The sequence below is a fragment of the Cibotium barometz genome, chromosome 52 (assembly GCF_041138505.1).
Source record: "Cibotium barometz isolate CiBa-2024 chromosome 52, ASM4113850v1, whole genome shotgun sequence".
NCBI lineage: Eukaryota > Viridiplantae > Streptophyta > Polypodiopsida > Cyatheales > Cibotiaceae > Cibotium > Cibotium barometz.
In genome coordinates this window covers 17220974-17236008 of record NC_141097.1, presented here as the reverse complement: position 1 = coordinate 17236008, position 15035 = coordinate 17220974, and the positions used below count along the sequence as shown (strand labels likewise).

Here is a 15035-nt window from a genome sequence, read left to right as displayed (position 1 = left end):
GAGGAGGCAGTTGGCTTCACCGCGAAGGATACCCGGGAATGGATTCTTGACAGTGGTGCTTCCAGGCATGCTTCCAGGCATATGACTCCGTCCCGTGACTTCTTTTTGGATCTAAAACGGCAGTCAGGTCCCATCTTTATTGGCGACGACTCCACTATTTCGATACATAGTGAGGGCCGGATGGAGATTATTCCCGATGGCAAGGGGGGCAAGCATGCTTCCCGTGTTCTTTATGTCCCTACTCTGGGTTTTCATCTTCTGTCAGTGCATGAAGTATGCAAGACTGGCTTTCGGGTGGAATTTGAGGAGCATTCAGTTGCTCTACAGGACCGTGAGACTGGCCAGATTGTTTGGGAAGGCGGTGTGGCCATGTTCCCAGGCGAAGGAGGAGGTTCTTCATCTAAAGATGTGTACCATCCTGTCATCAAAGGTGACATTGTGATGGTTTCAAATGCCATTGGAACAATAGATGGCCACAAGTTAGTAGTATCTCTATGTGAGCGTCATCATGTGATGTATAAACCATTCTATTGTTGACCGCTCCTTCTGCCACAGTTGCCACAACATCCCCAGCTCCTCCAGCCCCGCCTACTACCACCAATGCGGTTCAACTTTTATCTTCTATGCATCCTATGCCATCTGTGGTATTTGATGCTAAGCAAGAGGGTGAGAGCGATGCTACACAGAAAAGCCTCATCCAAGCTTATAGCTTTGCCAAGGATCGACAGTTTGTAGTCCTTTTCGATATGGGCAGTTCTGAAGACGCCATCTCTCCCCAGTTGGCTAACAAAATGAGCTGCACATTAGTCTCATATCATCTAGATGTGGACAGGTTCACACCTGGTCTCTGCACCCACATTTCTCAGAAGGCATAGCAATTTGCCTTTGGCGTTCAGAAGGCCTCATTCCAACGAGATTTCATCGTCTCGCCTCTATTGGGGTGGGACATGATCTTAGGAATTCAGTGGTTCCGTCAGTATGAGCCTATTCCCGATTGGGAGCAAGACACTTTTACTATCTGTAAAGGTTTTCCTGAGAATGTCATGATTCATGGGGCTAGAAGCATTCTTGGTATCCCATTGATATCGCATCTTTAGGCCCGATGAGCTATCCGCAACAAGGAAGCAGGAGCACTACTTTATGTTCGTGCTCAAACAGCCTCTACCTCTTCAGTCCCTCAGTTAGCAGACCTCCTAACCAGACATCAGGACATTATGCTCAGGGACGATCTCCCGCCCACTCTCCCACCTCTCGCCCTGAGGACTATCACGAAGCCGTATGGCTAGACGAGGAGTTCTTTCAAGAGTACCCCCAGTTGTTGGCGGACTACTTAGAAGCCATGAACCTGCCGCCTCCATTTAGGATGATATTTGTCATACGCTATGACCCCATTGTAATCCTTAGTCCAAGATAAGTCAGGCATGAGCTACGTAGGTCATTCTCAGCCATAGCAAGTCAGTCAGTCAGTCTAAGTCCCTTAACCCACTTAAAGAGACGCATTCATGCATATACAGTCAGTAGAAACCTTAGGGTTTGCATTAGAAAGCATTCTACATATTGCACATCATTCATACATTGCATCTAGACCATGGCAAACACCCCAGATATCATGTGGATATTTACTAGGAATTTTCTCGTAATTTTTCCATCATTTTCAGCATTTTATACATATTTTATGCATTTAATGTGGACATGAACAGTCCGCCAGCTTTGTAGCCAGCCGACTGGCTCTTGTGTTCCATATAAATAGAGCCCTAGCATATTCAATTATTCATTCAATCATATTTCAGCATAAGCATTCAAGCGCTTGACATCTTCAGCACAAGGAGCATTAGCGATTGCAGTTTCAGCCACCATCCCTCAGCATTTGTCTCCTACACCCCGCTATCCCAGACGCCTCAAACGCATGAGCATTCAGCACTTCTACATCAGCAAAACGTATCAGTTCAACATTTAGCCAACAGTTCACCTTGTGTTTTCTGCATCCATACAGTTTTTAGCATTCCTCATCGTTTTGCTCCAGCCACTTGGTGAAGGTAAAATGTAGCATTCATACTCATTTACAGCATTCATACTCAGTCTAGAATAGTCCCAAACAGCCCCTCTCTCAGCCTCAACTCTGCATCCCCTTCTCATTCCATTGGGAAGAGTGCATAGGCTCGAGATTGGACATCTTTGGTGATTCTATAGCAATGTACAGTTCAGCCCAACACTTGGTCTTCAGAGGTCTTACGTTTGGCTTATCGTCAGTCACACCGTCAGTCTCTTTAAAGATAATAAAGCAAATACTATCTCGGTAACGGGATAGGGGACCCTTCAGTGGGTAATTCGGGACCCCATACGGTGTACAGCTCTCATCTCTCTTTCTCATATCTCTTAAAAGTTTGAAGTCTTAAAGTGGATTGCTAAACTCGCGACACTCAAAATACAGAAGACGGTGTGAGCATTTGTGTGACAGGATCCTCCAATACGAATACTTCCGCTGCATGTTACACTTTGGTACCTAAAAAAGCATTGGGACAATCCTTTGATGATTTGAGACCAATCATATTAATGCCACTTATCTATGAATTGGCAACTAAAATACTCGCAAATCGTATTGGTGGTCTACTTTTCCATGGTTTGCTTCCACAACAATATGGTTTTGTTCCCAGAAGACAAATTATGGATAATATTGCTAATGTATATCTAGCAATGAAATATGCCAAATATACTTCTCAGGATGTTCTTGTTATGCAGGTGGATGTAGCTAAAGCTTTTGACACAGTTCAATGGGATTACATAGCTGAGGTCATGGCTGCAATGGGCTTTGGTTGTAAAATGCAACAAGCTATTTTTTTGGCTATATAGAGATAGTACTGCCCAGTGTGTTTTTGGTCGTGATCTTTCATCAAAGTGGACTCTGGAAAAATCTCTACGTCAAGGATGCCTTCTTAGTGAATCGCTCTATGGGATTGCTACGCATCCACTTTTGATGTATATGGATCTTTTGATTGCACACGGATAATTACATGGTTTGCGATTACCCAATGGTTCGCATTTTTTGGCTCAAGCCTATGCAAATGATTCTTTGTTCATGCCTCAAAATGATCCAAACGATCTCAAGTGCATCATGAAAACTTTGGAATTGTTTGGTAAAGGAGCTTAACTTCATATCAACTTTTCTAAGTCCAAACTACTTCCATTGACTTCTTGTGACTAGCATGCACTGCTATGGTCGGGACAAATTATTCCAACAGACCTACTTGATCTACATTACCATCTTTTGGCAAGAAAAGCCACCATGATTCCCACTTTCTTTCAACTTCAGGAGCCATGGGCCATAATGCTTGCAGGCATGTGTGCTTCTATCAAAACTAGGGCTTATGGCAATTGGCATATTTCTCACTCGGAAGCGCTAATTAGTAAATTTGAAGGAAAAATTCCAAGATGCCCTTATGCATCTTCTCTTCTTCGTGATTGGAAATTAACTATGTCTTCTGTTCGCTGGCATGGAAGAGATGTGAAGAGATGTGTTGACTGGGAATTCTTTTCGATTGGAAAGCATCCATTGGTCTTCAGTGTTTTCTCGACCACTTGGAGTACAGGAACCACAAAAGGCATGCTTTTTGGTCTCTATTGGAGTTACCAATGTGGCGGATGTTGTCACGGATAATGGATTTGTGATGACTTTCCCACAAGCCTGTTTGAAACATAACTTGGGTTTGCATCACAACAAGTGTGGAAAACTATTACTATGCCTTGCGGCCTTTTGAGCCCATCCCACCCTTGGATGATCAAGACACACTTCATGATTGGCAACTTGTTGGTCATACCAGCACTCTTCCATTGTATGTGCTTTCCGCAAGTAATGTGTACAAAGTGTTGCTTCCTTCACCCTGGATTCAACCTCATGTGGATGCTTTATGGGGTTTGCAAAAGACTACCAAATGGCGGAAACAAAGACTTCGAACAATTTGGGATTGTAAGTTACCTCTCAAACAGCGTCTATTCTTATGGAGATGCCTTGTCGGAATACTTCCAGTTTTGTGATATGCAGCGGAAGTCTTTGTATTGGTTGATCCTGTCACACAATATGCTCACACCGTCTTCTGTATCCTGAGTTTCGTGAGTTTAGCAATCCATTTCATTTACTTCAAACTTTAAAGAGATGAGAGAGAGATATGAACACTGTACACCAGATGGGGTCCCGAATTACCCACTGAAGGGCCCCCTATCCCGATAACGAGATAGTATTTGCTTTATTACTTTAGAGAGAATGACTTTGGACTGTAGATAAGCCAAACGCAAGATCTCGGAGGATCGGAGTATGGCTGATCTGTACACTGCTGTAGAAACACCTCGATGACTTGATCTCGAGCCTATGCACTCCTCCCAAGGGCATGAGGAAGGGCTGCACACCTGAGGCTCAAAGAAGAAGAAGGTGGACTGTTCTACACACTGTTAGAATGCTGAAAACACATATGAATGCTGTGTTACCTTCACCAGATGACTGCTGAATGTGTTGATGATGCACAGAATGCTGGACACTGCTGCAAACAACTGTTTCAAGGCTGGAAACTGCTGTAGACTGTTGCTTCAGGGCTGGATTCTGCTGTGGACAGAAATGCAGGTGTCTAGAGAGGGCTGTGGACTGAAACGCATGAGCTACAGAGGACTGTAGGTCTGCTGCTGTACGGCTGGAGCAAAACGCAGATGAACTGCTGTACGGCTGCACCAAAACGCAGGTATGAAGGCTGTTAACTGCTGGTTTTCAGGCGTGGAACTGAGCTGAAGAGTATGCTGAATCTAGGGCATGAACTGATGCTGAATTCAGGGCTGAAAGAGGCTGAGGACAGGCACCTAGGGCTGGGCTGAAGCTATGGATCTCAAGGGCTGGAGAAGAAAGCTTATGGGCACTAGGGCTGGATTAGTCTTAGGCTGAAAGCAAGAGAGAGGAGAGCTCTTAGCACAATGAAGACTGAATGAGCAAAAGAGGCTCTAGGCAAGCCTATTTATACTAACTGGAGGTTGGTCATTAAATAAAATTAATATTTATAAATGCCCAATAATGCAAATAATGATAAATAAATACTAATAAATATGGAAAAAATACCAGATAAATCCCAGTAAATTCCCTAAGGCTTTGGGGATGTTCTAAATGATGCACAGGCATATGTATGCATATTATGCAAGATGCAGAGTGCTTTTTGATGCAAACCCTAAGGCTTCTACTGACTCTACATGCATGAATGATTCTCTCCAAGTGGGTTAAGGGACTTGACTGACTGACTGACCCACTAAGGCTGAGGAATGACCTACGTAGCTCGTGCCTGACTTATCCTGGACTGAGGATGTACAATGGGGTCACGGCGTACGACAAATATCATCCTACTGGGTTCTAAAACTGTACAACTGATGCACTTCTGATGATGAGCCATCTTGTCACCATGCACTGAGTGCAGAGTGCATGTGACATTCCCTCCTGATTAGCTTGGCGGCAGGTTCATGGCTTCCAAGTAGTCCGCCAATAACTGGGGGTACTCCTGGAAGAATTCCTCGTCGAGCCATACGGCTTCGTGGGTGCCTCGATCTCGGAACTTCGTATAGAACTGACGAATCCGTCGACCGGAACCATGCTTCCATCGATAAAGAAGGATCTGTTCAGGCTCAATAACTTCTGCCTCGTCTACCACGTCTGGCTGCTGTTCATCTGAAACATCAAACACTTCTGGACCAACATATGGTTTTAGCCAAGAAACATGAAAAACATCATGCATTGTCCAACTGGCAGGCAACTTTAACTTCATTGAGACATCACTTATCTTCTTAACTATTGGAAAAGGGCCAAAACTACGGAATGAAAGCTTGGGACAACGTTTGCCCACTTGTTTCAATCTCTGCTTCATGATACGCAAATAGACCCAATCCCCTTCCTTGAAGTGGACATCTCGTCTAGATTTATTTGCCTGTCTGCTATATGCTTCCTGAGCTTTGGTCAAGCGGTCTTTGACTGACTCAATAATCTCGGAAAATGCTTCCGTGGTTTTATTAGCCTCTAAAGATGGAGACACCATTCTCGTCAAAAGAGAAGAAAAACGGCGACCAAAGGCTGCTTCATATGGAGTCCGTCCGACACTGGATGAATGAGTGTCGTTCAAGATAGCTTGGACCAACGGAAGATAGTGCTCCCATTTGGACTGCTGGTCATGACAGTATGACTTGAGGACATCAAAGGCCAACTGATTATAAATTTCTGTCCGGCCATCTGTCTGGGGATGGAATGCACTAGACAACTGCAACTTAGTTCCAAAGTTTTCAAATAATGCCCTCCAGAAATGCGAGGTAAACTTGGAATCTCTGTCTGATGTTATGGTGCTAGGCAAACCACAAATTGGATACCAATGCTTGAGAAACAGACGAGCTACGTCCTCGGCTGTGGCCGTATGCTTGCATGGGATGAGCATGCAGAACTTACTAAAGCGATCCACAATGGTAAAACGCTGAGTGTTACGGGATCCAGTGGATGCTGGTAGAGGCCCTACAAAGTCCATAGATATGTCGATAAAAGGTCCGTCGGGGATAGGCAAAGGTTAAAGTAAACCTGCCTTCTTTGTATGGGGAACCTTGACTTTTTGACAAATCTTACAGGCTTGTACATGTGCATAGACATCACGCCTCATCTTTGGCCAATAAAAGGACCGTTCTAATTTCTCGAGGGTACTGTTGATACCCCTATGTCCTCCAACTAAGGAGTCATGGGCATCGTGGAGAAGAGCGGAACGCTTTTCTCAAGTAACACAGAGACGGTTCTTGTAGAACAACCAACCGTTCTGTACTGAATAGTGGCCAGGCTCAGAAGTGAGGGCTAAACTATACTGAGTACCAAACTCAGGGGAGTCGACATATTGGTCTTTCATACTATCTAAGTCCTTCCCCGTGATTTCGAGAATGGTAGCTTCTTGAACTGCCTGGATGCTGGACTTTCGACTGAGAGCATCTGCTACTGGGTTATGCTTACCAGGGATGTATTCAATCATACCTCCAAACTGTTGGAAGATTTGACTCCACCTGGCCTGTCGATCACTCCACTGGGCACTTGGCATAGTCTGAAGCCACTTAAGTGCTTGGTGGTCTGTTTTCACTGTGAAAGCCTGTCCATAAAGAAAAGGCTTCCAATGTTTGAGCGCTGTGATCACACCCAAAAGCTCTTTGTCATATACTGAATAATTCTTTTCAGCGACATCCAACTTTCTGCTGTAATATGCCACGGGTCTATTGTCCTGCTGGAGGACTGCACCTATGGCGACATTGCTGGCATCGGTGATGACCTTGAAAGGTTCGTCCCATGATGCTAACTTTAATACAGGTGCTTCTGAGGCAGCTTTCTGGAGTGCACGGAATGCATCAAGTGCCTTACCTGTAACTGAGACTTTCTGCTTGCGAGTCTTCACCCCCTTGAGCAAGTCGGTCAGAGGACACTTTTGAATTAAAATTCAATCTTTTATGCATTTTCTTATGCATAAATTCAATTTAGATGAGAATGACACTTTTGAAATCACACCCTAACAGAGGGGAGACGATGAAATCTCGTTGAAATGAGGCCTTCTGAACTTCAAAGGCAAACTGCTGTGCCTTCTGGGAAATGTGGGTGCGAAGACCAGGTGTAAACCCGTCCACATCCAGATGATATGGGACTAAAGTACAGTTCAATTTATTAGCCAACTGGGGAGAGATGGCGTCTTCAGAACTACCCATATCGAAAAGGACTACAAACTGTCGGCCCTGGGCAGAGCCATAAGCTCGGATAAGGCTCTTCTGAGCAGTATCGCTCTCACCCTCCTGCTTAGCATCAAATACCACGGATGGTATAGGATGCATGGAAGGTAAAAGTTGAACTGCATTTGAGGTAGTAGGCGGGGCTGGAGGAGCTGGGGAAGCTGTGGCAACTGTGGCAGAAGGAGCTTTGGCAGCTTGTGCCGCTTGCCATTTGTGGCAATCCTTCTTACCATGCCCTATAATATGACAGAAAAAACATCTATTTTCTGACTGATACTTCTTTTGCTCCTTTGGAGGAAGATAACCTCCAGTAATGCCTGCTTTAGCCTTTTCATCAGGGGTTTTCTTAGGTTCTTTATCCTTCTTACCCCCTGAACTGGAGCTATTACTGCTGTCCTTCTTAGCATCTTTAGAAGATGCGTTACCTTTCCCTGACTGTGCAGCTGATTGCTGCTGCTGGGGTTTGGTACTGGACTGAGATGTCTGCTTGGGCTTGCCCCCGTTGAGCTTCATTTCTTCGTTCTGAGCGAGAGTCAGAGCCCGATCATATGTACTTGGTTCAAAGTTACGAACTGTGAACCGAATGTTGGAGTCCAATCCACGAATGAATTGCTCCATCTTGGCCTGCTCAGATAACCCTAACTGCTGTGCTAAAGTAATAACCTTACCGGAAAACTGAAGCACTGGGGAACCGTTCTGGCTGAGTCCATAGAACTCGTCTTTCAGACCGGTCATGTACTGGGGCGGGAGAAATCTGGTCTTCAGGTCATGGACAAAGATGTCCCAGTCAAAGGCTGTGACACCTGTGGCCTGGTCAGTATGAATACTAGACCAATGCTGCCACCAAGTGACTGCCTCACCAGTGAGATGGGGAGCCGCTAAGTGGACTTTGTCTTGAGGGTCTGTGATCCTAGCTAATGGAAAATGAGCATTAAATTGATGAACAAATTGATTAACTGAAGAATGATCACACTTACCATCATACTTGCTGAAATTCGGTTGACTGCGAATGATGGTGGTTGCTGCTGCGGGCTGCTGGCTGGTGACACCTATGACTGGGGAGACTGAGGAGAGCTGCTGATACCTCAAGTGTATGGCCTCCTTTTCCCGTTGGTGTTCGAGTAGCATACGTTCTCGATCAAGCTCACGTTGGTGTTCCCGAGCGGCGAGTTCAGCCTGACGCCGGTCTTCGTCGATCCTGCGTTGGGCTTCCTCATAGTCCCGTCTTTCTTCTTTTTCTCTTCTCCTTCAGGCCTCGTCCTCTCTCCTTTGTTGTTCCATCTGAAAGAAGAGGGAGATGTAGTCGGGTGCTGCTGGAGGTGTAGAAGGACGTGCTGCTGCTGCCTCCAAGAGTTGGAGACGCTCCATGAGTAGCTGGTTCTGAGCTCTTAGAAGAGCTATGGTGTCTGCTGTAGGCGGAAGAGCAAGGTCTCCTTCGGGGGAGACGTCTTCCGGCTGATGAGTACTCTCTCCTATAGACATGATGCTGAAGTCGGTGGTCGTGCCGGAACGCAATCTAACCATCCGAGGATGCCCCCACGCTAGGATACGGTGTGTGTGGACTATCTGAATCTGATACCAATGTGATATGCAGCGGAAGTCTTTGTATTGGTTAATCCTGTCACACAATATGCTCACACCGTCTTCTGTATCCTGAGTTTCGTGAGTTTAGCAATCCATTTCATTTACTTCAAACTTTAAAGAGATGAGAGAGAGATATGAACACTGTACACCAGATGGGGTCCCGAATTACCCACTGAAGGGCCCCCTATCCCGATAACAAGATAGTATTTGCTTTATTACTTTAGAGAGAATGACTTTGGACTGTAGATAAGCCAAACGCAAGATCTCGGAGGATCGGAGTATGGCTGATCTGTACACTGCTGTAGAAACACCTCGATGACTTGATCTCGAGCCTATGCACTCCTCCCAAGGGCATGAGGAAGGGCTGCACACCTGAGGCTCAAAGAAGAAGAAGGTGGACTGTTCTACACACTGTTAGAATGCTGAAAACACATATGAATGCTGTGTTACCTTCACCAGATGACTGCTGAATGTGTTGATGATGCACAGAATGCTAGACACTGATGCAAACAACTGTTTCAAGGCTAGAAACTGCTGTAGACTGTTGCTTCAGGGCTGGATTCTGCTGTGGACAGAAACGCAGGTGTCTAGAGAGGGCTGTGGACTGAAACGCATGAGCTACAGAGGACTGTAGGTCTGCTGTTGTACGGCTGGAGCAAAACGCAGATGAACTGCTGTACGGCTGCACCAAAACGCAGGTATGAAGGTTGTCAACTGCTGGTTTTCAGGCGTGGAACTGAGCTGAAGAGTATGCTGAATCTAGGGCATGAACTGATGCTGAATTCAGGGCTGAAAGAGGCTGAGGACAGGCACCTAGGGCTGGGCTGAAGCTATGGATCTCAAGGGCTGGAGAAGAAAGCTTATGGGCACTAGGGCTGGATTAGTCTTAGGCTGAAAGCAAGAGAGAGGAGAGCTCTTAGCACAATGAAGACTGAATGAGCAAAAGAGGCTCTAGGCAAGCCTATTTATACTAACTGGAGGTTGGTCATTAAATAAAATTAATATTTATAAATGCCCAATAATGCAAATAATGATAAATAAATACTAATAAATATGGGAAAAATACCAGATAAATCCCAGTAAATTCCCTAAGGCTTTGGGGATGTTCTAAATGATGCACAGGCATATGTATGCATATTATGCAAGATGCAGAGTGCTTTCTGATGCAAACCCTAAGGCTTCTACTAACTCTACATGCATGAATGATTCTCTCCAAGTGGGTTAAGGGACTTGACTGACTGACTGACCCACTAAGGCTGAGGAATGACCTACGTAGCTCGTGCCTGACTTATCCTGGACTGAGGATGTACAATGGGGTCACGGCGTACGACAAATATCATCCTACTGGGTTCTAAAACTGTACAACTGATGCACTTCTGATGATGAGCCATCTTGTCACCATGCACTGAGTGCAGAGTGCATGTGACAAGTTTCTACTTTTCTGACAAAATGACCTCTCCTGCAATAGATGTTGTGGATATGGACGACATGCAAAGTCTATTTCTGTCATATGTTTGATATGTTTAATCACCTGTGGTGTGCAATTAAGGAAGGTGAAAGAACACACACAGGCATTGACACGATCCCACAACTGTGCCTGAGCCGCCTCCCATTCTTTCCGAGTAGAGAGTAAAAGCTCCCCGTCCTCCAACTCCAGCCGTGGAACACCAACCACAATGAAATCAGCCAAGTCATAAGACTCCAAGACAGACTCCATCATTACCTTCCAGATGCCGTAGTTGGTCCCATCCAACTGTTGATCCACCGGGAATGTGGGGAGAGTAGGGATCTTCACATGCTTCTCAGCCATCTCAAGCAAATCTGCCATCTCAAGGGTTCACAAGGAGGGTGGGTGGAAAAAAATTTGAAGAGGAGGCTGCAAATAATATGCAAGGTGGCTGTCCAACGATGATGGCCGCCTTCTACCCGATCTCCAAGTCCCGAACAGCCCAAGAAATCTCCAATCAGCACCAAAAATCAGTAAACCCTCAAGCTCCCACTATCTCCAAGCTTCAAGCCACCTAGGGCTCTGATACCATGTCAAAATGCACAGCGGAAAAATGAGACAAGTGCTATGGAGAACAAAACACAGAAGTGTAGAGAGAGAGAGAAGCTATATAAACTCTGCTATATACACGAAGATCCAATACAAAAGAGTGTGGGGAACAAGGGTATACGACCCTATAGTGTTGGTCGGCCAAATCAGAAACCGCCGACAGCCTGTAGAACGACTCCACGACTGTGTAAAATACAGTCGGCTAGCATATACATAGTCGGCTGGCAGAGGACATCAGTCAACCAGTCCAGAGAGAGTCGGCCAGCAAACAGAGAGAGTTGGCGAGCACAAGACAGCCTCCCACGACTATAAAAAATAGGGAAAAAATGGAAAAATGGGGAAAAATGAGAAAAGCTCCTAGGAGGGCACACCCACAACAAAGGCTCACTGAGCAATATGTGCAGACAGGAGATGATTGCTAACATATTCCTCATCTTCTTTGGCATTGCACAAAGTCCAGAAATTTCTTGCAAGCACTAACTCACAACCTCCGAGGACGTTTTCCATCGTTCGAAGGAGGAAACCCTTCTGGATTTTTGGTGTTCTACCATCTTGTATGGCTAGATTGACACTTTCATCATCTGGATGAGATATTGGGCACTCTAGGCTATTTGGAGCCTTCTCTGGATTCTTGTGCTTTCTTTTGTGCCAATCTTCGCTAGTCCCTACATGATTGTCGACAGCCAGAGGCTATTGACATCCCACAGTTTGAAGTCTTCTACAGTTTCTAGCTTTCTTCATTGGATGACTTCTCTCTGAAGTACATCCTCCCCATGTTTTTTTTTGGGTAATACAGCACTGGTTTTTACCCAAAACAAAAAATGTGTGTGTGTGTGTGTGTGTGTGTGTGTGTACAGTGTATACTTAGGAAGTTAAAGAGCTATTTCAATAATTAGGGTTTGCATATGGTAACTTGGGTGCACAGCAAGGATGGTGTTCTGTGTATTCGTTTCTGTACAGCCAGCATTCTAATGTGAACTGCTGTACAGACAGGTTGCATCAGTAGACTGTGGATGGGGCCTGGGCCATGCCATCAAATGTACGGACTGCTTGCAATATCAACACATGAGAATGAGCAGACAGGGAACCAGAAGCTAATACAAGAAGGCATGAACACAGTTACATACTTTGATGCTTGGGGATGTGCATCGAGGCTATCATGGACAGACTTGGCAGCTTTGGGGGGCCCAAAAAATGGCCGGCCAAGTGCCCAAGGAGGACCGCCAAGGGTGTGAAAGCCCGGATGAAATATCCTTTTCTACTTATGACTGCTGGTCAAGCAGGTTGACCAGCAGTACTCTCTCTCTCTCTCTCTCTCTCTCTCTCTCTCTCTCTCTCTCTGGGCATAGATAGATAGTTTTGGTTTTCCATGAATCTCATGGATTCATTGTACTAATTTTTGGTCTCATTAACGCATTGGGTCTTTTGAAGATGTTCATATTACTCTCTTTCTTTCTCTCCCCCCAGGCCATTTCTCTCAATAGCATCATTTCAGCCTTTAGCCCCTGCTCAAGAAAAACACAGCACCCCTGCTTCTAACAGAGGCCCAAAACCAGTTGGAAACGGAGCAGCAAGTGGTGCCCTCCTTTCAGTAGGCATAACAGGACAGATGGTGACATGTTAACGTATGAAGAAGCAGACATGGGGTAAACAGTAGAAATCTTCCAGCAGCTTTGTACTTTTCATATCCACTTTTGGCCTGCAGGGTAGGGGGTTTGCTTGTTGTGTTCTGCATGCATTCCATCATAGCCCTGTTGCCTTGGCCCTCTAGGCACCTGTTGCCCTACTTTGGGGTAACAGACCAGCCTCAGACTTTCTCATGATACCTTCAGCATACTAGATCTTTTTCACGGCAGCTCCTAGGCCACCTACTAGAGTTAGAATAGATGATGTTGCTCACCATATGCGTAATGCCCCAGGCCCAAATCCAGGTGTCCACCCAGGACCCAAATAGAAAATAGAGAAGTGTACCATGATTGGAACTCAACATACTCGACTACTCGGCCTGTCCTTGATCCAAAGGAACTCATTGCAAAATCTCAAGGCCAGATGACACATGATTATATCTAGGAGATACCACTTACCCATGCACACAATTTAGGTCTCTCATGACGCACCATGGGAATTTGTAATCATGGTATCATCCCACATCATCAATACAATGAACAAAAATAGCGTGCCTTTTTATTTCTTAGTCAATCTCTTAAAATATGTAGTTTTACAAAATTTTGTTCTCTTTTTCCCCCCTAACATGTCATTGTGCATGCTGGATGTACTCTGAATTGATCACCATTGCCTCATAGACCCTCATGGTACCTTCGTTTTACAACTCACGTCTTTAGTTATTGGTGAGTGGACATGAGGACAAGCAGGTGTCACACGGTTTGAACTTATGACCTTTGGGTAGGGTGGGTCGTGAGGGCTCGCTAACATGTCTGTCTCTCTCTCACACATGCACGCACACATAAAGGTGCAATGACATGATGCTGTTTGTGATGGAAAAACAGAAAGTAAATATCAAATCTGACACGCACGCTATTGGGTCATGTTCTGATGTGAAATAAACACTCACCATCAAGGCGTTCAAATCCAAAAATGCATCATGAAGATTCTTGTCAGTCTCTTCCCATTGCTCCTGCTCCTTCCTGAGGATACCCGAGACTCCAGCCATGGCCGGCTTCAATCGACTGGGACCCGCGGAAGCCTGCACAGCCAGAGCATCATGATCACCTCCATGTCTCAAAGCCTTTTGAGAACTCTCCTCCTGTTGCAGAGTTGCCTCCCAAGCTTTCATCTGCAGAAGCTCAGCTAGTCTCGAAAAAGCCGAGTCCCCACCGGACTGATTCCGCAGGACAACAGAGATGAAGGTGAGGGAAGCAGCTGTTTTCTGGCCCTGGGGAGAGGGGGTACCTGCTGAGGTCAACCAAACCTGGAGTTTGATGCGAGGGGTAGAAAACATGGATTTGATGGTCTTTTTGGGGGGGAAGATCTGGCAGATGGCAGGGAGGGGGAGAAACCCTCCTCTACGGCTATGCTGGTCGAGCCAGAGTATGCGGTGCGTGGTGAAGGTAACCATACCGGCTTTGAGAGGGGGAAAGCCCTCTGCTTCGAGGTCCGCATTGCCAAGCAGATGGCACTCCACCTCGCCTGCCAGGAGCTCTGGCCTCCCGCTGCTGGTGAGTTTCAATGGAGCCAGAAGCTTCGACCATGCCCCTTCCATGTCCTCCCTAGCTCTTAGACCATGAGCTCTGGTAAAACTCGAATCGGCCGCCAAACCCTAATTGGCGTGTCAGGCATGAGCTCTGTCAAACCCTAATCGATCACGTAGCATCCCCCGGTTGCCGAAGAAATCCTAACGAGAGAGAGATGAAAGGAAAGGATCTTCGTCACACTTTGATCCAAATTGTTTGATCTGTCATTTTTGGTCCTTGTGATGATTATCAACTTAGTTGAAGTGTTGAAATTATTGATTACTTAGAAAGTTTAAACTTTAGCCTTTGATTAAAAAGCTTTACCTAAAGCTTTGGCAACTCCTGAGTGACATTGGAGCTCAGCAAATGCAAAGCTTGTTTTAGATATTCGATGATACAACTCTATCCCGAATATTGAGCTATTTTTGTAACTACCAAAGCATAGC

General features: G+C 45.6%; 1 protein-coding gene across 1 annotated transcript in view; it reads right to left on the bottom strand.

Annotated features, from left to right (window-relative positions):
- Nucleotides 1-14757, bottom strand: part of LOC147608878 (EAP30/Vps36 family protein) — a 29993-nt gene extending 15236 nt beyond the window's left edge. Inside the window, exon 1 of the mRNA XM_086788336.1 lies at nucleotides 13971-14757. Coding sequence (XP_086644462.1) covers nucleotides 13971-14618 — 648 coding nt within the window. The 5' untranslated portion in view covers nucleotides 14619-14757. The remainder of the gene's footprint in view (nucleotides 1-13970) is intronic.
- Nucleotides 14758-15035: the final 278 nt, after the last annotated feature.